General features: G+C 48.6%; 3 protein-coding genes and 1 pseudogene across 3 annotated transcripts; 2 read left to right on the top strand and 2 right to left on the bottom strand.

The window, feature by feature from the left end:
* Positions 1-428: 428 nt before the first annotated feature.
* On the top strand, positions 429-2,553 carry LOC141575233 (myeloid-associated differentiation marker-like). Its single transcript, XM_074354056.1, has one exon. The coding sequence runs from the start codon at positions 664-666 to the stop codon at positions 1,555-1,557; it is 894 nt and encodes a 297-aa protein (XP_074210157.1). The 5' UTR covers positions 429-663; the 3' UTR covers positions 1,558-2,553.
* Positions 2,554-4,912: 2,359 nt separating this feature from the next.
* LOC141575241 (myeloid-associated differentiation marker-like) lies at positions 4,913-8,600 on the top strand (annotated as a pseudogene).
* A 5,149-nt stretch (positions 8,601-13,749) lies between these two features.
* Positions 13,750-21,549, bottom strand: LOC105075207 (myeloid-associated differentiation marker-like). The gene is made up of 2 exons (XM_074354052.1): positions 21,435-21,549; positions 13,750-16,418 (listed from the first exon to the last, which is right to left on the bottom strand). The coding sequence occupies exon 2, from the start codon at positions 16,018-16,020 to the stop codon at positions 15,103-15,105; it is 918 nt and encodes a 305-aa protein (XP_074210153.1). The 5' UTR covers positions 16,021-16,418; positions 21,435-21,549; the 3' UTR covers positions 13,750-15,102.
* LOC105075206 (myeloid-associated differentiation marker-like) lies at positions 17,245-21,528 on the bottom strand. The gene has a single exon (XM_010962950.3). It carries the CDS (start codon positions 21,522-21,524, stop codon positions 20,589-20,591), a length of 936 nt encoding a protein of 311 aa, XP_010961252.1. The 5' UTR covers positions 21,525-21,528; the 3' UTR covers positions 17,245-20,588.
* Positions 21,550-21,807: the final 258 nt, after the last annotated feature.

The raw sequence follows: 21,807 nt of genomic DNA, 5'->3' as shown, positions 1-21,807 counted from the left end.
GCTGTTTCCTAACCGGGGACAAGGTCACCTCTTTCTTGTCTTTCAGTTCTCAGCTGAAATGTCACCTGAGTAATCGTGTAACATATGTTCTATATGACATAACACTCATTTGGGCTCTGAAAGTGATTATTTCTGCAACTGAAGTTTTGAGCATCACACTAAGGGAAATACATAAAGAGCATAAATTGTCTCATGTCCATGCAGGTCAAATTTTGTTACCAAATAAATTTTGTAAAATACTTTTCAATTTTCAGAGCCTTGAAGGCTTGGGATTGCAGATAAGGACCATACGACCCTGTATCTCCATAGATGATGGCACACAGCTCAGAGAGATCCAGAAGTTCATGGCTCTGAGGCCAGACCACACCCAGCTGTGAGGCGGGGGATAAGACCAGTCTCCTGACAAGGCCAAGGGTGACGGGTGAGGAGGGTCATCCTGGAGCAGATGTGCTGTTCCCTGTGTCAGTTTCAAACACCACATCCTGAGCCTCAGCCACCACAGGCCCTTGAGATGATTCCAGGCTTCTGACTTAATCCGCCTCCAGACCCACATCTTTCTCTGGTGGGTCCTCAGGGAAGACCACTGCAATATTGGTGACAGTGACCTGCAGGACCAGCAGGACCTCCACATGACCGTCCTCAGGCCTGGGCTCTGTGACCATCATGGGCTACTTCTTCCGCCTGCTGCAGCTTTTCTCCACCTGTGTGGCCTTCTCGCTGATGGCCAGTGTGGGCAACTGGAGGGCAACCACAAGTAACTGGTCTACGTTCATCTTTTGCTTCTGCTTTGTCGTGACTCTCATCATCTTCATAGTCGAGTTATGTGAGCTACAGTACCGCTTCCCCTTTCATTGGGGCAACTTCCTCATCACCTGGGCCTGTTACTTTACCCTCTTCTCCCTTTCGGCCTCCATCATTTTTGCCACCACCTACGTCCAGTTCTTCCCCTGCGGCCCCCACTGGGACCAAGCCATCACTGCCTCTGCTTTCTGCTTCATTTCCTCTATGGTTTATGCTGCAGAAGCAATCTGGATCTGGTCCTGGCCCCGGACTGGTGATTTCTCTGGCTATTTGGGCAGTGTGACAGGCCTACTCAAGGTGCTGGAGAACTTGGTGGCTTATGTCATCTTCGCCTTCATCAGCAACACCGACCTGTACCAGCACCAGCCGGCCCTGATGTGGTGCGTGGCTGTCTACTCCATCTGCTTCATCCTGGGAGCTGTGGTCATCCTGCTGAACCTGGTTGACTGTGAGAACAGGCTGCCCACCTCCTTCTCCCCTTTCCTTTTGGGACTGACCCTGCTCTCCATCCTCTTCTATGCCAGCGCTCTGGTCCTCTGGTCTCTCTACCAGTTTGATGAGAAGTTCGGTGGCCAGCCCCAGCGGTCAAGCGACGTGAGCTGCAGTGATGGGCTCACCAACTATGTGTGTGCCTGGGACCAACGACTGGCTGTGGCCATCTTGACAGCTGTCAACCTGCTGATTTATGTGGCTGACCTGGTGAACTTGGCCCGCCTGTATTTTGTAGAGATAGAGGATCAGCCCACGGTCTCCTGATTCCCTCTTTTCAGTGGATGTTTCTACACCAGGTTCTGATGTCCTCTTCCTGTCTCCGCTCTCCCCTCCTCACATCCTCCCCAGTTCACCTTGCATTCACTCTTCTCTGTTTCCTTCCCTTCTTCTGCTCTGTCTCCCTTTCTGTTTTCTTCAGTGGCTCATATCTTGTTTTGCCTCTTTCCCTTTCTGCTCTCTCCTACATTTTATGCTCCTTGGCCCTTTTCTGGTCCTCCTTTGTTTTCTCATCTGCTTGTTTCCTGACCGCCTCTTCCCATTTCCATTCTTCTGATGAATTGGAAGCCCTGAAACTTCTTCCTTCTCTGCCCCCCTCCCCTCCCCACTCCTAAGGTGCCAAGCTCCACATCACACACATACCCTGGGCCTCCAGAGGGGCCTCATTTCCAAGGCAAGCCTGTTGCCCTGGCTGTGTGTGTGTATTTGGGAGTGTGGGGGTGAGTTGCTAAGCATTGAGCCCCCTTTATCCTAGTGGAGGGGGGTGTACAATGCAACTTTCCTTAAAGATAAACAAAAATCTCTCGATTTTTCCAGTGGCAGGAGGCTTGAAGCACAGACCCTGGGTCCCTAGGCCCCACCTGGTGCTCAGCCCCACCCGAGATTTTCTCCAGAATTTTTGCAGGTTTACTACAGCCCGCTGCCTAGCTGCCATGCAGACAAAAAAAGTTGCCTGCCATTTCTGTAAATGATGAAAGTTGCCAGCCATTAAGCTTTCAGCCACAGCAGCGGGCCTCCAGTGGTGCAGCCTGACGGCAATTCAGGATTGAGAAAAACAAGACATCAGCTTTTGAGAGTTAAGATGTATAACAAAGGAATAAATCTTTTTTTAAAAATCATCTCGCTGACTTTCAATTTCAACATAATTTTTAGATTTGCATGATATTTTTGCCTAAGTGTATGTGTCTTTTATGGATTTCCTCATTGATTGCGTCTCCTCACTACCCTTCACCAAATAAAATATTGGCTTCATTGGGACATCGACTTCTTCCATCTTGATTTTCTCTCATTTTTCCAAAGCAAGAATAATCTCTTTACACATTATTTAATCAGAAAAACAAAGTCTCAAAGTAAAAAACGCTCCCAACAACCCTATGAACAGACTATAGACTGTTTCAGAGTATGATAAGTTGACTTTTTAAAATAAACTTTAAAATTTTAGAATAACTTTAAATCTACAAAACTGACCATGTGTGTGTTCCTTCCATTTGAATCCGGCCCCAATTCAGCAGGAAGCAGCTAGAGAAGGACACCTGTTTCCCTATTTCCATAGAACTAACAGTGGGGATTTGAAGGAGTAGAAAACAAACTAAAAAAACTGGCTTCCCTGCCATTATGCCCTCCCCTGTGCATTCTCCACGGAGGAGAGCTTTAACCCAGAGGCCACGCTCCAGGAAGGAGGCAATGGGCCGATAACCCCAGAAGAATGGACAGACACTTTGGGGTTCCTCCATGACACCAGGAAAATTCGTTGGAGTTAAGAGGAAAGTAGCACCCTGTAAAACGTCCTGATCATCATCTTTTCTGTTCATCCAGTTTTTCTATAAAACCTCAACACCCCAACCCCAAAATGGATTCGCAGTCTCCAAGGCATGAGCCTACTGTGCCTCCCCTTTGCCTGGCAAAGCAGTAAAGCTGTTCTTTTCTGATTTTCCCAAAACTCTGCCTCCAAGCCTCAATCTCGTTTTCGGGGTACAGAGGCCTGCTTTTCGGCAAGTCTCAGGTCTCCTGTTATTGGGTGGTGATGCTAGGTTTTATTTGGTGCTACTAAACTCTTCCCTGAAGGAGGAGGCATCCCTTCAAACTTGGTTTCAAGGAGCAGTCCCTGGGTTATCCTCAGTTGAAAGACACTAGGAAGATTTTACTCAGTTGAAACACACTGACTGATATGAACTAAAATTCATATTTTAATGGCAAGAGGAGAAAAGTTTAAACATAAAATTTTTCTTTACCTGGTTGCGCCTTCTCCTTCCTCAGCAGGGGCCATTCTCTTTCAGTTCCTGCTCTCAACAGGGGGCCTATCACCGTCCATGCTCCACCCTCGCCCCGGGACACCCTGAAGGCTCCACTACAGCACCCAGACACAACATCCCTGTTCATTTCCAATCCCTTTTTCCCCAGTTTGGAAGCTGTTAACCAGTCTCTGAGGCCAGAAAATCCTCACTCAGGTAGTACTCCTAGGTCTTTCTAGACTGGATGCCAGCTTTGGAGTTTAAAAGCCAAACACTGTACTATTTTATTCTGTGTCCTCCATGACGCTCCACCTTGGAGTAATGCTGGGTGGGTGTCTCTCTTCTCAAACAGGGAAGGGTTGCATGTTAAAGCAAAATAGTGGAGGGGAGGGACTCAGAAAAGTTCCCACTTCACGTATCATCTTGTCATCGCTGCCTTGCTCTCACCCCATGGCTTGTCTCTGTTCACGTCTGAAGCTGCCCTCCTCCAGGTGGGGCTGTGTCACCTCAGATGGCAGCTTCTCCTAGTGATGGCTGCAGGGAGAACAAGACAGACACCTGTCCCTTCAGGTGGCTGTGGAAGGAGGCCATGGCCCTGATGGCCTGTCCTGGGTTCCCAGAGCCCCGAGCTTTGGTCCTGGGCTCCTACCCAGGACCCCTGCTGAAATGCTGGGCTGTAGAGCAAAGGGTTCACACCCACAGCTTTGGGATTTTTATCCGGGGTTTCCAATCTTATCCATGGGATCTTAGGGAAGATACTTGAATCTCTAAGCCTTAGTTTTGTCATCTGTAAAATGGGGTTAGCAGTACTACCCACAATCCCTTTGAAGCCTTTGGAATCAGATATGCTCCAGAATTCAGAATTTTTCAGCTTCAGACACATACCATGGTGCACATACTCTGTATGACATAACACCCCACTGGGCTCTGAAAGTACCTTGTAATCAAATATATTATTATTTTGGCAACTGCACTTTTGAACAGTCACACTAAGTGAAATAAACTAAGACCATAAATGGTCTCCTGTGTGCTCAAGTGAAATTTTGTTACCAAACAATTTTTTAAAAGTTCTTTTACAATTTTCAAAGCCTTGAAGGCTTGGGATTGCAGATAAAGACCATCCGACCCTGTGTCTCCTTAGATGATGACACACAGCTCAGAGAGATAAAAAATGTTTATGTATTTGAGGCCAGACCACACCCACCTGTGAGATTGGAGATAAGACTAGTCTTCTGACAAGGCCAAGGGTGATGGGTGGGGAGAGTCATCCTGGAGCGGCCGCGCTGTTACCCAAGTGTCTGGGCCATTGGTTCAAACTCCACATCCTGAGCCTCAGCCGCCCCTGGCCCTTGAGCTGTTTCCAGGTGTCTGACTTCATCTACCTCCAGATCTGGATCTTTCTCTGGTGGGTCCTCATTGAAGACCACTGGCAACCAGGGAGAGTGACCATCAGGACCACCATAACCACCATGTTCTCTTCCTCTGTCCTGAGCTCTGGGACCATCCTGAGCCTTGTCCTCCGTCTGCTGCAGCTGCTCTCTACCTGTGTGCCCTTCTCACTGGTGGCCAGTAAGGACACTTTGAGAGGGGGCTAAAACAACTGGTGCGTGTTCATCTGGTGCTTCTGCTTTGCTGTGACCCTCATCATTCTTACAGTTGAGTTATTTGGGCTCCAGTTCCGCCTCCCCTTCTCCTAGGATGGCTTTCTCTACATCTGTGCCTCCTACTTCACTTTCTTCTGCCTCTCAGCCTTCATCATCATCGGCACCGCCTACATCCAGTACTTGCCTCATGGCTCCACGTGGGACCACGCCATTGCCGCCACTGCATTCTCCTGCTTGGCTTCTGTGCTTTATGCCACCGAAGTGGCCTGGGTCTGTGTCCGGCCTGGAGATGTATACTGCTTTGTGTCCACCTTGCCAGGAGTCCTCAGGAGGCTGGAGTGCTTCGTGGCCTATGTCATCTTGCTTTCATCAGTAACACTGACCTGTATCAGGACCAGCCAGCCCTGGTGTGGTGCGTGGCTGTCTACTCTATCTGCTTCATCCTGGGGGCCGTGAACTTCCTGGTGAACAATTGTGATTGTGACAATGACCAAAGGCTGCCCATCCCCTTCCCCCGTTTCCTGGTGGGGCAGACCGTGCTCTCGGTCCTCCTCTACACCAGCGCAGTGGTCCTCTGGCCTCTCTACTAGTTCCATGAGGAGTTGGGCGGCCAACCCCAGCAGTCCAGCGATGTGAGCTGCAGGGATAGACTCAGCTCCTTGGCGTGCATGTGGAACCAGCAACTGGCTGTGACCACCTTGGCAGCCATCAATCTGCTGCTTTACATGGCTGACACAGCATACTTGGCCCTGGTTTTTGTAGGGTGAGGCTCTGCACATGAGTCCCGATTCCTCTTCGAACCAGAGGTATCTTTACCGAGTTCTGATGTTCCCTGCTGGCCTCTTCCTGTCTGCTCTCTCCCTTCTCATATCCTTCTCCATTCATCTTGCTCTTCTGTTTCCTTCCCTCCTTCTGCTCTGTCTCCCTTCCTGTTTTCTTTGGTTGCCCACATTCTGGGCCTCCAGAGGGGCCTCACTGCCAGAGCATGCCTTCTGGCCCTGACCCTGCCTCGGTTGGGGGTGTATGTTGGGGGTGGGGGAGAGGATGGGGGAAATGGGAGTGAGTAGCTCGGGTTTGGGCCCCCTTCCTCGCAGTGGAGGGGGATGAACATTTCACTTCTCCCTTAAGTTAAAAGAAAAAAAAAATCTCTGGAGGTCAATAATTTCCGGTGGGCAGGAGGCTGAAAGCAGAAATCCTGGGTCCTGAGGCCCCACCTGGTGCTCAGCCCCACTGAGACTGGCTCCAGAAGTTTTGCAGGCTCACTAAAATCCCTGCCTAGAGGCCACCTTAGAGGAAGCATGGGGTGGATGCCTTCCAGCCCAGCTACTGTCTGGGAACTCAAAAAAGGAGCTGCTGAAGAACAGCAAGTTTTGAAGACAACTGTCTGAAGCATTTGTGGGGGGCAGTGTTGTGGCCCTTCTGCCTCAGTGTTCAAAATAGCACGTCCTGTCTTTGCAGCGACAAGAAAACAGACACTGCCAGCTTTAAAGGTTATGTTAGCTTGGGGGTTTTTTTTTTTTCCTTTTTTCTGGTCAGGAGGGCAAAAATTACTGAATAGAGCAAGTTTCTTTTTGATTTATTTTTGGTGGGGTGGATTGGGTGAATGGGATTGCTGCTGCCAGTCAAAGCAATGCATTGTTTGAGTTTGTAGTGCACACACAGTTGTGTTTCTCTGTGCCAGTTGCCCTCTGCAGATTCTTCCTGCTTCTCTGGGGCTCAGGAATAACATTATTTCTATAAATGTATGTAATTTTTAAAAAATCTCCCAGAGCTTTGGATCCTATCAGCTGCTTCTGTCAATCATAGAAAAGAAGTGTTCCTTCTCCCACATCCATAATGTTTTTCTTAACTTTTAAACATAAAAGTTTTTTTTTTAAACACAGAATCAACAGATCATCATTGCCCCAAATTTGCCTAGAGCTCAGAAGCAGCCTAGCATATTTCCATCTTCACCCAAACCACTGTCTCTGCAAGCCCCTCCCACTGTCTCCCAACTCCCACTTCTCCCAGAGCCTAAGGAGTGGTCCAGTCTTAGGAAGGGAGAGATTGAGCCCCACCCAAATGTCCATATCCTGTGCCCTGCCTCTTAAAGGGGCCATGCCAGCTCTGGATGCCTCTCTTTAACGATGTATACCTGTGTGTCTGCTCAGTGTGTGTTTGTGTGCGTATGTGCATGCATGTATCCGTGTGCACTCCCGCATTGGGACCAACAGCCCTCTACAGTAACTGGTGGCTATAAAGGCACCATAAGCCTTCTCCCTGGCCTGCTTTCAGCCACACAGCCTCAGAGCCCAGCATCTTCTGTGTCACCAGCACCAGAGCAGCCAGATAGCAGAGCTGTGGGGAGGGGCAAGGAAGGACCTGCACTGCTGCCACTCATTCCTGTCTTAGGATGAAGCACATGTTCTTCACCTGATGGCAAGTTGGATGGATGGGGAAGTCTCCCAGCATACGGTCCCCATGGCAGGGAAATCTTAAGAAGTAATGTAGTAAAATTCATATTCTAAAGCAAGACATGAAAATTTAATGTAAAAATTGTCTCTGCCCATTTATGGCTCCTCTCTCCCCTCTAGTGTGCGTTGTGCATCTGCGTTATCTTTAACCAGACCCCCAGGGGCAGAAATACCTGCTCCTCCATAAAGATCGATTTTTCTGTTCTTCAGCCATGTAACTCCTTAGGTGATTAATACTGCTCACTTACGGCCTTCGTAATGTCACTAGCTGTATTATTTTTATTCTACCCATTTTACAAGATTATTCCTTCTTGAGTACCAAATTTGTCATTGAGCCTCTGATAAAGATAATGATGACTAGACGACTTGGAACAATTGACATAATACATAGTTCTATAAAATCAATGATTGTAAGAGTGTGACTCTAGGTGTGGGAAGAAGCAACAAGAGGGAAGACTTTCCTGAACCATGACAGACCAGGAAGACAGGTGGTCCAGATGCTCTGGGCTTCTGTTACCAGGACTAGGTGAATAAATAATAGCACATTGAGTGGCCTATCAATGAAATCCTCTCCTGACCTGAGAATGAGCTTTCTTAGCGCCTGCGACAAAGTGGTCACCAAATGCCTCACAAACATTGGTCAACATTAAGACTAAAAGGGAGGGGACTGTGAAATAAGGAATGTGGCCCACCATCCAGTTCTAAGAGATCAAGTCATTAGTCACTGCAGTCGCTGACCTACAATCCACCCTGGAAGAGATTCAGGGCAAAGATCAGGTTAAGGCATTTTGTGCCGTGGGAAAACTGGCAGAACTGGCCCTCAGAGTTAGATATATTCAGGAGAAATTGTTATAAATCCAGTTTATTGCATCTTCCCATACTTAGAAAAGCACTAAAATCATTAACTAATGTTCTTGTTTCTCTGGAAAGGCAGTAACCTTCTACTGAACAGTGTGCTGGATTGTATGAACGTTTTCCCCAAATCACATACATCTTGGCCTCCCCTCCTTACCTCTTCACCTCTTCAGAACAGTTTTTGGAGTTTTCTGAAAGACTGTCTCCCTGGTTATAATCCTCACGTTGGCTGAATAAAAATCCCCATTTCTTTCTTAGATTGACTATTCATTAATTTTTCAACAACAAAAACAAGTAAGCATTGACCCACACAAGTCTGGGTACAAGGAATCTCATATTCTTCTATTTTCCTAAATCAAATGGAACCCCACCCAGGGGCCTCACTTCTCAGGAGGATGGAAATGCCTCTGTGGTTTAATAAAATAATTGCCAAGGAATGGGCTCACGTGAGGCATTCACTGTCCAAGTCTTCATGTATCATGAGGGCAGTGGCTCTATCCATCTCCTGTTTGGTGAAAGTTAAAGATCATTTGTCACAATTCCAAAGCAAGGTCCAGTCCCCCTACTTTTACAGCTCAATAGAAAGTATATCAGAAATAAACCCATAGACTTACAGTTAATTAATCTTCAACAAAGGAGGCAAGAATGTACAATGGAGAAAAGACAGTCCCTTTGCAAGTGGTGTTGGGAAAATTAGACAGCCTCATGTAAATCAACAAAATTAGAACCTTCCCTAACACCATTCACAAAAATAAACTCAAAATGTCTTAAAGACTTAAATGTAAAACAGGACATTATAAACTTCCTAGAAGAAAACATAAGAAAAGTATTTTCTGACATAAATCTTAGCAATTTTCTCCTAGGACAGTCTACCCAGGCAATAGAAATAAATGCAAAAATAAACAAATGGGACCTAATTAAACATAAGCTTTTGCACAGCAAATGAAACCATAAGCAAAACAAAACAATGACCTATGAAATGGGAGAAAATATTTGTGAATGATGGGACTGACAAGGGCTTAATTTCCAGACTATATAAACAGCTCATATAACTTAATAACAAAAAGCAAAGAACCCAAACCAAAAACAAGCAGAAGACCTACACAAGCGATTCTCCAATAAAGACATACAAATAGCCAATAGGCACATGAAAAATACCACTAATTATCTGAGAAATGCAAATCAAAACTACTATGAGGTACCACCTCACACTGGTCAGAATGGCCATCATTCAAAAGTCTGCAAACAATAAATGCTGGAGAGGGTGGGGAGAAAAGGGAGCCCTCCTACACTGTTAGTGAGAATGTAGTCTGGTACAGCCACCAAGGAAAATAGTATGGGGTTCCTTTAAAAACTAAAAAAAAGTTACCATATAATTCAGCAATCACACTCCTGGGCATATATCAAAAGGGAACTCTAATTGAAAAGGTACATGCACCCCAATGTTCACAATGTCACTATTTACAATAGTCAAGACAGGGAAAAAACCCAAATGTCTATCATCAGTTGACTGGATAAAGAAGTTTTGGTATATATACAGTGGAACACTACTCAGCCATAAAAAATGAAATAATGCCATTTGCAGCAACATGGATGGACCTAGAGATGATCATACTAAATGAAGTAAGTCAGACAGAGAAAGACAAACATCATGTATCACCTATATATGGAATCTTAAAAAATGACACAAATGAATTTATTTACAAGACAGAAAGAGACTCACAGACATAGAAAACACATTTATGGTTACTTGAAGGGGAAGGGAGAGGAAGGGATAAATTGGGAGTTTGGGATTGGCAGATACAGACTACTACGTACAGAACAGATAAACAATAAGATCCTACTGTATAACACAGGGGACTATATTCAATGGCTTGTAGTAACCTGTAATGAAAAAGAATATGTATACAAATGTATAACTACATCACTATGCTGTACACCAGAAACTAACACAACATTGTAAATCAATAAATTTACAAAAACAATAAGCAGAACATTGTACTTCATTTTTTTTTAATGTAAAAAAAATAGATGCATTTTACAAAAAGCTGTCCTGAAGAGACGAAGGCCTCTAGTCTGTGGGGAGGGGGCTGGTTACCACCAGGCGGAGCCCTCACTGCTCTCGAATTCGCCGGGAGATTCGGTAGAGCTCCATCGTGGCCCTGGCGTCCTCCATGGAGTTGTGACCCAACCACCTGTCCTGCAGACACAGGCACAGAGTGGGGATGTCGGGGCAGGGCTGCATCCAGGCGCCCCGTGGGACCAGGCCTCCCCTGCTCACACCTGACTTCCAGGGCCCAACGTGGGTCAGTGCGTGAGTCTCTCCAGGCCTCCGACACCCTGGACTCAGCAGGTGGCTGGAGCAGGCCTGGCCTCACCCATTAGCACTAGGCCCAGGCATGGCCGCCACAAAGTCCAGCATCCTGAGAGCCAGGCTGTGCCCTCGCAGTGCTGACAGCCTGGTGGGGGCAGGGGTGCTGCAGACTTGCCCTCAGGCACAGAGGGGCTGAAGCAGTTCGCACAGGAGCTGCAGGGCACTGAGGAAAATGTACAAAAGATGTTTCTAAAGGGCTCCTTGCTCAGTACGTTGAGAAGAGTCTTTCAGTGAATTGAGGTGCTGACTGCTCTGTCCTCAGTCCCTGCTGCCACAGGCCAAACTCAGGCCCACCCCCTGCCTCCTAAACATTCCTGCTCCCCACTAAGCTGACCTGTAGTCCTCAGACTGGGGCTCTGGCTGTCCCTCCCTGGCACCCCCTCTCCCTCCCTCCTCCACTAAGACAAATCTTTCAAACTCCATTCAGACCTGGTTGCCTGCCTGCCACCCATCCTAGGTCCCCGCTCCAGGACATCAGCTCTCTCCTCTGTCGGACATGCCCCTCAGATATGCAGATGGTCTGGACTTGGGCCAGCCTCCTTCCACCAGGAGTTTTCCAGGGACTGGCCGGGCCTTGCTCACTCCATGTCCTCAGCGTCTGGTCCAGCCTGGCCCAGGGCAGATGCTAAACAAGTATCTGTTGACCTGGAAGGGCCTACGTGTAGCTGCAGCGCCTGGTATCCAGCCCGCCTCCCTGGGCCCTTCCACCTGGGTGAACCCCCGCCCCAGCACATGCCTGCCCCTCCTGGAGCCCTGGGAACCTGCTTTGCAGGTGTGGTCGCAGGTGCACTTGCAGCCCGATGGGAGTTGTGTGTAAACACTGGGGCTCCAGGATAAATCGGAGCTCTGTGTTCTACACTGTTTCCTGGAGTGAGGCCAGTGGATTAAGCTTTGTTATCCACAGGGCAACTGGTGTGATTTCTAAAACAAACAAAAACGCCTTGATTTGGTGCCTTCCCTTCCTCACACTCACCCTCACTCCACCAGCGCTTCCTGGGTCACCTGCAGGTAAACTCCCTGCACGCCTTCTGGGGAAGCCGCAGCAAAGACCTGCCCCCTCACAGCACACAGCCTCTCAGGACGACAGGGAGGCAGAGCGCCTTTGGGGCCAAATATTTGCTCTGGAGTCTTTGGAGGACTTTAGAGTCCTGGAGGGAAGGCCAGGCCCCCAGGCTCGCTCACAGGACCGATCTCTTGAAGGCAGGGCTCTGCCCATCCTGTGGGCTACCCATCCCTCCGCGGCTGCGCTCAGGGAAAAAGGCACCAAGAAGCTTAATTTATGTATGTCTTGCCTTATTAAAGACAAACAGGATACAAAGCAGTTTACAAAAATATATAAACAGCAAAGATTTAAAAAAAAGGAAGTGAACGAAGTGGTGGCAAAGGGGAAAATGGATAGGAGGGATGATGAAGTGAAATCTGCATGGAGAGAATGCTCAGGTAGGGCAACATTGCTGGTGATCACACACACACACACACACACACACACACTACCAAATGTGGGTCAAGGGAGGTAATTAGGTCTATTTATTTATTTATTCTTAGAGGAGGTACTGGGGATTGAACCAAGGACCTCATGAATGCTAAGCATGTGCTCTACCACTTGAGCTATCAGCCAGCAGACACTGTTTTGAGAATGGCATGTAGTGTCCTGAGTCTGACACAGCTCAGAAAATTCAAGTTTTCAACCATGCGGAACATGTCTGAAATCCTGCCCACAATGGCCACCTGGTTTTGATACCTCACAGGCCCCTGTGGGGCGCTCCTCCAACCCCTGCCTCTTGTTTGTAGAAAAGCTGAAGTCTCCCACACCTTGATGGTTCTGGGATGACACGGGGTCCACCAAATTGCCGGCACTCTGATTAAGAGGAATTTTTCTTTTTGTTACCAAGGCTGTTCCTCCCACAGTCATAAATAAAATTTTAAAAAGAAAGAAGTAGAAAATGTTTTTCTAGCCAACCTGAGGTTTATAACCCAATAGAGAATCTTTCAGAAAGCTCTGAGAACTGTTCTGAAGAGGTAAGATGGGGGAGCCAGGATGGATGTGACTTAGGGCAAGGGGGACAGGCAATCAAGCACACATCCTTGTTACTCACCAGGAACAGATATCTGAGTTAATGGTTTTAGTGCTTTTCTAAGAATGGGAAGATGCGAGAAACTGGGTTCATAAAAATTTCTCCTGAAAAAAAAATTTCACCTGAAAATACCTATCTGAGGGCCAGTTCTGCCAGTTTCCCCAGAACCCAGAGAGCCTCATCCTGATCTTCACCCTGAATTCCCTTCAGGGTGGACTGTAGGTCAGTGACTGTAGTGGCTAATTATTAGATTCTTGTAGAGTGGATGGGTGGTGGGCAACCCTCTTTATTTCCCAATCCCCTCCCTTTTGGTCTTAATTTCAACCAAGATTTGGGAGACATTTTTGATCAGTTTGTCCCAGCGCATTATGAATGCGCACTCCAGATCAATCAAGGATTTCATTGATAGGCCGCTCAAAGTGCTACTGGTCACCTAGTCCTGGTAACAGTAGCCACAATCCTCTGGACCACCTGTCTTACTAGTCTGTCGTGGTTCAGGAACTGCTTCCCTCTTGTTACTTCTGCCCATGTCTAAAGTCACACTCTGGATCTTATAAAACTATACATCATGTCAATCGTTTCAAGTCGCCTTGTCATTAATATTATTATCGGAGACTCAATCACACATTGTTAATGCAAGAAACAGGATCTCGTCAAATAGGCAGAACAGAAGTAAGATAGCTAGTGACAATAATACGGTCTTCTAAGGAGTTACATGACTGGAGCCAGAATAGAAATACTGATCATTGTGGTGGAGCAGGTATTTCTGCCCTTGGGGAGGGCTGATTAAAGTTAACATGCACAGTGCACACTAGAGAGGAGGGAGGAGGCCCAAACTGGCAGAAAAAATTGTATGTTTAAGTCTTTCTTTCTTGCCTTAAAACGAGAATTTTATTAAACTATTTCTTAAGGTTTTCCTGCCATGGGGACCATCTTCTGGGAACCCTCCCCATCCACCCAGTCTGACACTGGGTGAAGAACAGACGCTTCATCCCAGGACAGGAATGAGTGGCAGCAGTGCGGGGCCTTCCCTGCCCCTCCCCCACAGCTCTGCTTGCCTGGCCCCTCTGGCCCTGGTGACACAGAGGATGCCGGGCTCTGAGCCTTTGTGGCTGACAGCAAGACAGGAAGAAGGCTTGGGGCGACATTTTTTATACATATATGTATACTTAAATAGATCACATTATGTGTGAGTCCCAGAGAGGCAGGAAGCTGCTGCAAAAGGGAACTGCCATGCAGGAGCGCGTGTGTGCGCACCGCACAGTCAAGCAATGCAGTTTCTTATACTGTGGCAGCGGCAATTCTTACCCAACAGCACACAGCCCCGGAAAAATTTGAAAGGAAACTTCGTTAAGAATAGGACCACGCAGCAATTTCTGATGCCCTGACCAGAAACAAGAAAAGGAAAGAACCCCAGGCTAACATGACCTTTAAGGCTGGCAGTGGCCATGTTCTTGTCCCTGCAAAGGCAGGACATGTTACTTTGGACACTGAGGCAGGAGGGCCACATCGCTGCCCCCCACAAACACTTCAGACAGTTGTCTTCAAGAATATGTGGTTCTTCGCCAGCTCCTTTTTTGATTCTCCAGAGAGTAGTTGGGCTGGAAGGCATCCACCCCGTGCTTCCTCTAAGGTGGCCTCTAGGCAGTGGGCTTTATTGAGTCTGCAAAAGTTCTGGAGCCAGTCTTGGTGGGGCTGAGCACCAGGTGGGGCCTCAGGACCCAGGGTCTCTGCTTTCAGCCTCCCGCCTACTGGAAATTATTGATCTCCAGAGATTTTTGTCTAACTTAAAGGGGAGGCATGCTGTACATCCTACTCCACTAGGAAAAAGCAGTCCCAGTCCCTAGCTACGCACCCCATCCCCCAAACCCACACACATACACCAGTAGTAGGCAGAGACAGAAGAAGTCTCAGGATCCCAACTGATCAGAAGTAGAAAATGGGAACAGGTGGCTGGGACACAGGAGAAGAGAAAACAAAGGACAACCAGAAAAGGCCCCAAAAGCAGAAAATGTAGAAAAGAAGAGGAGGAAAGAGAAAGAGGCAAAACAGGATGTGGGCAACCAACGAAAACTGGAAGGAAGACACAGCAAAAGGAGGGAAGGAAACAGAGAAGAGAGTGAGAAGAGAAGTGAATTGGGGAGGATGTGAGGAGGGGAGAGCGGGGACAGGAAGAGGACATCAGAACTTGATGTAGAAACCTCCACTGAAAAGAGGGAATCAGCTGACCGTGGGCTGATCCTCTATCCTTACAAAAACCAGGCGGGCCAAGGTCACCAAGTCGGCCATGTAGATCAGCAGGTTGATGACTGTCAAGATGGTCACAGCCAGTCCTTGGTCCCAGGTGCACACCAAGTAGGTGAGTCTATCTCCGCAGCTCACATCGCTGGACCGCTGGGGCTGGCCACCCAGCTTCTCGACAAACTGGTAGAGAGGCCAGAGGACCAGAGCGCTGGTGTAGAGGAGGATGGAGAGCATGGTCAGCCCCAACAGGAATGTGGGCAAGGGGATGAGAAGCCTGTTGTCGCATTTGCCCAGGTTCAGCAGGATGGCCACGGAGGACAGGACGAAGCAGATGGAGTAGACGGCCCCGCACCACACCAGGGCCGGCTGGTGCAGGTACAGGTTGGTGTTGCTGATGAAGCCGAAGATGACACAGGCCAGGGAGGTCTCCAGCAGCTTGAGCAGACCCTGCGTGGTGTACATGTAGCGAGCGATCCTGCCTCCCTTGCCCTGGTACCAATTCCAGAGAACGAGCAGTTCCAAGGCATAAAGGACTAAAGCAATACAGGAGAATGTGGTGGAGATCATGGCATAGTCCCGGTGTGGGCCAGAAGGGAAGAACTCGATGTAGGTGGTGGGGTAGAGGATGGAGGTCAAGAGGCAGAAGAGGGTGGCATAGCAGGCGTGGATGGTGAGGAAGCCATACCAGGAGAAAGGTAAGTGGTCCCTGATGTGACAGAACTCAACTATGAGGATGACGAGGGTCACGGTGAAGCAGAAGCCCCAGATGAACATGGACCAGTTTCCTACGACAACACTCCCAGTGCCCATGCTGGCCATCAGTGAGAAGGGCACGCAGGTGGAGAGCAGCTGCATCAGGCGGAAGAAGCATAAACAGAAGGTTTCCACATCCATGTATGAAAAGAACACGTGGAGGTGGTATGGTCGTGCAGGTCACCGTCACCGATATGGCAGTGGTCTTCGCTGAGGACGCACCAGAGAAAGATCTGGCTCAGGGGGTGGATTAAGTCAGATGCCTGGAATCGGCTTAAGGGCCAGGGCAGCTGAAGCTCAGGATGTGGAGTCTGAACCAATGGCCCAGACACCTGGGTAACAGCGCAGCCGCTCCAGGGTGACTCTCTCCACCCGTCACCCTTGGCCTTGTCAGGAGACTGGTCTTATCCCCAGCCTCACAGCTGGGTGTGTTCTGGCCTCAAACCGTGACCGTTTCTGATCTCCCTGAGCTGTGTGCCGTCATCTGTGGAGATGCAGGATAGGGTGGCCCTTATCTGCAATCCCAAAACTTCAAGACTCTGAAAATTGAAAAAGAATTCTAATAAAATTCCTTTGCTTACAAAATTTGAACTGAAAGGACAGGAGACAATTTATGGCCTTTATTTACTTCACCTGGTGTCAATGTTCAAACATACAGTTGCAGAAACACTAATGTGCTTGATTACAAGGTGCTTCAGAGCCCTGTGGAGTGTTACGTCGTACAGAGAATATGCACCGTGTCACGTGTCTGAAGTTGAAAATTTCTGAGTGGAGCATATCTGACTCCATGCATTTTATACATGGGAGAATGAGGCTCAGAACAGGGCCGAGACTCATCTGTGGCCATGAAATATCCTGTGGCAGAAATGGAACTAGAAACCTGATCTCCTGGGCTCTGCTGGCCCGATTACCCATGTTTCATCCCCAGGGGGACCCGACAAGGACTGTGGGGCCACCTGACCTTAGTCAGGAGCAGATGTGACTGTGGACCGGCTCTGCCTCTCTCACTCTGGGCTTCTGTTTCCTCTTCCACTGCTTAGGATCAGCCCCTCTGTCCTCCCAGAAGAAGGGGCTCTGTGTTCACTAAAGGGAACGTGAGCTCCCTAACCAGGGCGAGAGCTTTGGGGCTGCTGAGCTGGAGTCTGAAAAGGAGGAAAGTAAAGGATGTGCAGGAACAGGGGAGTCTGGGAGAGATCAGACTGTGAAGTCACTGGAAGCAGTTTGTGTTTTCGAAAAAAATCACTGGAGGGTTGGATCACTGGTGAGTGTCTGAGGAAACACATGATATGAAAGAAAAATGTGTTTAGCAGCAAGGAAAGTTGTGGGGAAGGAGGGTCTATCTAATCAGGAAGGATGCAACCAACAAACAGGACACAGAAGTTTATTTTTATTTCTCCCCCTTTTATTACATAAAATATAGCAAACTATATATTGTACAAGCCAACAGGGAAAACAAGCAGATAGCACAGAGCAGAGGGAGGCCGGCTTCCATCTCCACGTCATTGTCTCCAAGACAGGTGCAGCCAGGGGCACTGGGAAGAGGCAGGGTTGGAAGGGGACCAGGGGTCAATGGGACCCCCTCCCCCATCCTGTAGCTGAGGACCCTGACTCAACCAGCAGTGAGTGACCTCCTCGGGGTCACATGGCAGGTTTGTGGCAGAACTAGGGTGGATGGGGCATTAACCTCAGCCTGGGGGATGCTGCTGCCACACTTGTAACAGGCAGCTTGGGGCAGTGGAAAGATAGCCAGCCTGGGACCAGGAAACCAGGGTCCTATCTTTGACTCAGCCATACAGAGTGACTCTGGACAAGTCCTGCCACCTCCCTGGGTCCAGGTGCACCTCATCTATGACAAGAGGGTTGGACTAAGCAGAGGACTTTTACAATTTCTTTTGAGCTCCAAAGTGAGGGGACTGGAACTTGCCTCGGAATTATGACAAATGACCTTTAACCCCCACCAGACAGGAGGGATGGAGCTGCCGTCCTCATGAACCACAAGGGCTTAGACAGTGAGCAGCTCAGGGGAGCCTATTCCTTGGCAATTCTTTTACTAAGCCACAGAGGATTTCCATCCTCCTGAGAAGTTAGGTCTCAGGGCTGGGTTCCACTTGATTCAGGAAAATGTAAGAATATAAGAATTCCTTGCACCCAGACTTGAGGAGGTCAATTCATACTTGCTTCTATTCATGGATATTAATCAACAATCAATCCAAGAAATAAATGGAAAATTCGAACCAACTTGAAGATTATAAGCTGGGAGACAGTCTTTCAGAAAGCTCTGCGAACTGTTCCAAAGAGGTTACGGGGGGAGGCCAGGATGCACGCGATTTGCAGGGAGGGGTAGATGCAGTCAAGCACACAGTCTGGTAGAAGATGAGTGCTCTTTGTGAAGAACAGTTATCTCAGTTAATGGTTTTAGTGCTTTTCTGATTATGGGAAGATACAAGAAACTGGGTTCATAAAAATTTCTCCCTAAAATATCTAACTATCTGAGGGCTGGTTCTGGCGCTTTTCCCAGAGCACAAAATGCCTCATCCTGATCTTCGCCCTGGGAATTCCTTTCACGATGTATTGTAGGTCAGTGACTGCAGTGACTAATGACTTTATTCTTGCAGGACTGGATGGTGGGCAACATTCTTTATCACACAATCTTCTCCTTTTTAGTCTTAATTTAGACTAAGATTTGGGAGGCATTTTTGACCGACTTGTTCCAGGGTGCTAAGAATGTCATTCCCAAACCAGGCAAGGGGTTCCCTGAGAGGCCACTCAAGGGCTATTACTCATCTAGGCCCTGTTAACAGTAGCAAAAACCTCAGCACCACCTGTCCTGCTAGTCTGTCCTGTCCAGGGTGTGAGTCCCACTTGTTGCTTCTTCCCATATCTAGAGTCACACTGTCACAGTCATTAATTTTATGAAACTATTTATCATGTCAGTCATTTCAGGTCACATAGTCTCCATTATTTTTTATCACACATTTGTTAACGCAAGAAACAATCTTGTAAAATGAGCAGAATACAAGTCATGTAGCTGGTGACATCAATCAGGTCACAAGCAAGCAGTGGTATTTTCTAAGGAGTAGCATGACTAGAACCAGAAGAAAAACTGATCTTTATGGAAGAGCAGGTATTTCTGCCCTTGGGGAGGGCTGGTTAAAAATAATTCAGATGCACAATGCACACTAGAGGGGAGGGAGGAGGCCTACACAGGCAGAGAAAAGTTTTGTTTAAATTTTTCTTGTCTTACCTTAAAATGAGAATTTTATTAAACTATTTCTTAAGGTTTTCCTGCCATGGGGACCATCTTCTGGGAACCCTCCCCATCCACCCAGTCTGACACTGGGTGAAGAACAGACGCTTCATCCCAGGACAGGAATGAGTGGCAGCAGTGCGGGGCCTTCCCTGCCCCTCCCCCACAGCTCTGCTTGCCTGGCCCCTCTGGCCCTGGTGACACAGAGGATGCCGGGCTCTGAGCCTTTGTGGCTGACAGCAAGACAGGAAGAAGGCTTGGGGCGACATTTTTTATACATATATGTATACTTAAATAGATCACATTATGTGTGAGTCCCAGAGAGGCAGGAAGCTGCAGCAAAAGGGAACTGCCATGCAGGAGCGCGTGTGTGCACACCGCACAGTCAAGCAATGCAGTTTCTTACACTGTGGCAGCGGCAATTCTTACCCAACAGCACACAGCCCCGGAAAAATTTGAAAGGAAACTTCGTTAAGAATAGGACCACGCAGCAATTTCTGATGCCCTGACCAGAAACAAGAAAAGGAAAGAACCCCAGGCTAACATGACCTTTAAGGCTGGCAGTGGCCATGTTCTTGTCCCTGCAAAGGCAGGACATGTTACTTTGGACACTGAGGCAGGAGGGCCACATCGCTGCCCCCCACAAACACTTCAGACAGTTGTCTTCAAGAATATGTGGTTCTTCGCCAGCTCCTTTTTTGATTCTCCAGAGAGTAGTTGGGCTGGAAGGCATCCACCCCGTGCTTCCTCTAAGGTGGCCTCTAGGCAGTGGGCTTTATTGAGTCTGCAAAAGTTCTGGAGCCAGTCTTGGTGGGGCTGAGCACCAGGTGGGGCCTCAGGACCCAGGGTCTCTGCTTTCAGCCTCCCGCCTACTGGAAATTATTGATCTCCAGAGATTTTTGTCTAACTTAAAGGGGAGGCATGCTGTACATCCTACTCCACTAGGAAAAAGCAGTCCCAGTCCCTAGCTACCCACCCACAATCCCCAAAACCGCCACACATACACCAACTAAGGCACAGCCAGGGGACAGGCTTGCTCTGGCAGTGAGGCCCCTCCAGAGGCCCAGAGTATGAGCATCTGCAGAGAGGGCTGTGTGATGTGGAGTTCAGCACCTTAGGAGCAGGGAGGGGGCAGTGGGCAGAGAAGGAAGAAGTCTCAGACTTCTGAATGATCAGAAGAAGAAAAATGGGACGAGGTGGTCAGGACAGAAGCAGATGAGAAAGCAAAGAATGTCTGAAAGAGCAAAAAGCAGAAAAAGTAGAAAAGAAGAGAGTGGAAAGAGAAAGAGGCAAAACAGGATGTGGGCACCCAAGGAAAACAGAAAGGGAGACAGAGCAGAGGAGGGAAGGAAACAGAGAAGAGTGAGATGAATGAGGAAGGGAGTCAGGGGTCCAGTAAGAGGGCAGCAAAGGACATCAGAACTCTATTTGAAAAGGGAATTGGGAGACCCTCGGCAGACCCTCAGTCCTTGACAAAAACCTGGCGAGTCCAGTACACCAGGTCAGCCATGTAAGCCAGCAGGTTGATGGCTGTCAAAATGGCCACAGCCAGTCGTTGGTCCCAGGCGCACACGTAGTATGTGAGATCATCTCTGCAGCTCCCATCGCTGGACCGCTGGGCCTGGCCACCCAACTTCTCATCAAACTGGTAGAGAGGCCAGAGAACCACAGCACTGGAGTAGAAGATGACGGAGAGCAGGGTCAGCCCCACCTGGAAAATGGGGAATGGGATGGGCAGTGTGTATTTCAATTTGAACAGTTTCAGCGGGATGGCCACGGCTGCCTGGATGAAGCAGATGGAGTAGACGGCCACGCACCACACCAAGGCCGGCTGGTGCAGGTACAGGTTGGTGTTGCTGATGAAGCCGAAGATGACACAGGCCACGAGGGTCTCCAGCACCTTCAGCAGGCCGGGTATAGTGTGCACATAGCAGGGGTTGCTGCCGAGCTCATACCAGTCCCAGATCCAGGCCACTTCCATGCCATAAAGCACACAAGCGATGCAGGAGAATGTGATGGCGGCGATGGCACGGTCTCGGTTGGGGCTGAGAGGCAAGAACTGGACGAAGGTGGTTGTGTAGGTGATGGAGGCCGAGAGGCAGAGGAGGGCAAAATAGCAGGCGAAGGTGATGGGAATGTTGTACCAGAAGAAAGGGAACCGGCGCTGGAGATCAAAGCACTCAACTATGATGATGATGAGGGTCACAGCAAAGCAGAAGCACCAGATGAACAAAGAGAAGTTACCTATGTCGCCCCTCCAAGTGCCCATGCTGGCCACTAGTGAGAATGCAATGCAGGTGGACAGTACCTGCAGCAAGCGGAGGCAGCAGCCCCTTCTGGTCCAGACGCCAACGTCTAAGTTCCGCAACGAAGTGAATTCGTTTCCCGTGGTGGTCATGCTGGTCACTGTTCCTGCTTGGCAGTGGTCTTCGCTGAGGACCCACCAGAGACAGATCCGGCTCTGGACGAGGACTAAGTCAGGCACCTGGAATCAGCTTAACAGCCTGTGAAGGCTGAGACTCAGGATGTGGAGTTTGAACCAATGACTCAGACACCTGGGTAACAGCACAACTGCCTTCGGATGACTCTCCCCACTCTTCACCTTGGCCTTGTCAGGAGACTAATCTTATCTCCAATCTCACAGCTGGGTGTGGTCTGGCCTCAAACCAAGAATGTTTTTC

Source organism: Camelus bactrianus, chromosome 27 (genome assembly GCF_048773025.1).
Source record: "Camelus bactrianus isolate YW-2024 breed Bactrian camel chromosome 27, ASM4877302v1, whole genome shotgun sequence".
Classification (NCBI taxonomy): Eukaryota; Metazoa; Chordata; class Mammalia; order Artiodactyla; family Camelidae; genus Camelus; species Camelus bactrianus.
This window is presented reverse-complemented; position numbering and strand designations above follow the sequence as displayed.

Excerpts from the sequence above, each read along its gene's own strand:
- LOC141575233 (XM_074354056.1), top strand. The coding sequence starts at position 664 with ATGGGCTACTTCTTCCGCCTGCTGCAGCTTTTCTCCACCTGTGTGGCC.
- LOC105075207 (XM_074354052.1), bottom strand. The coding sequence starts at position 16,020 with ATGGATGTGGAAACCTTCTGTTTATGCTTCTTCCGCCTGATGCAGCTG.
- LOC105075206 (XM_010962950.3), bottom strand. The coding sequence starts at position 21,524 with ATGACCACCACGGGAAACGAATTCACTTCGTTGCGGAACTTAGACGTT.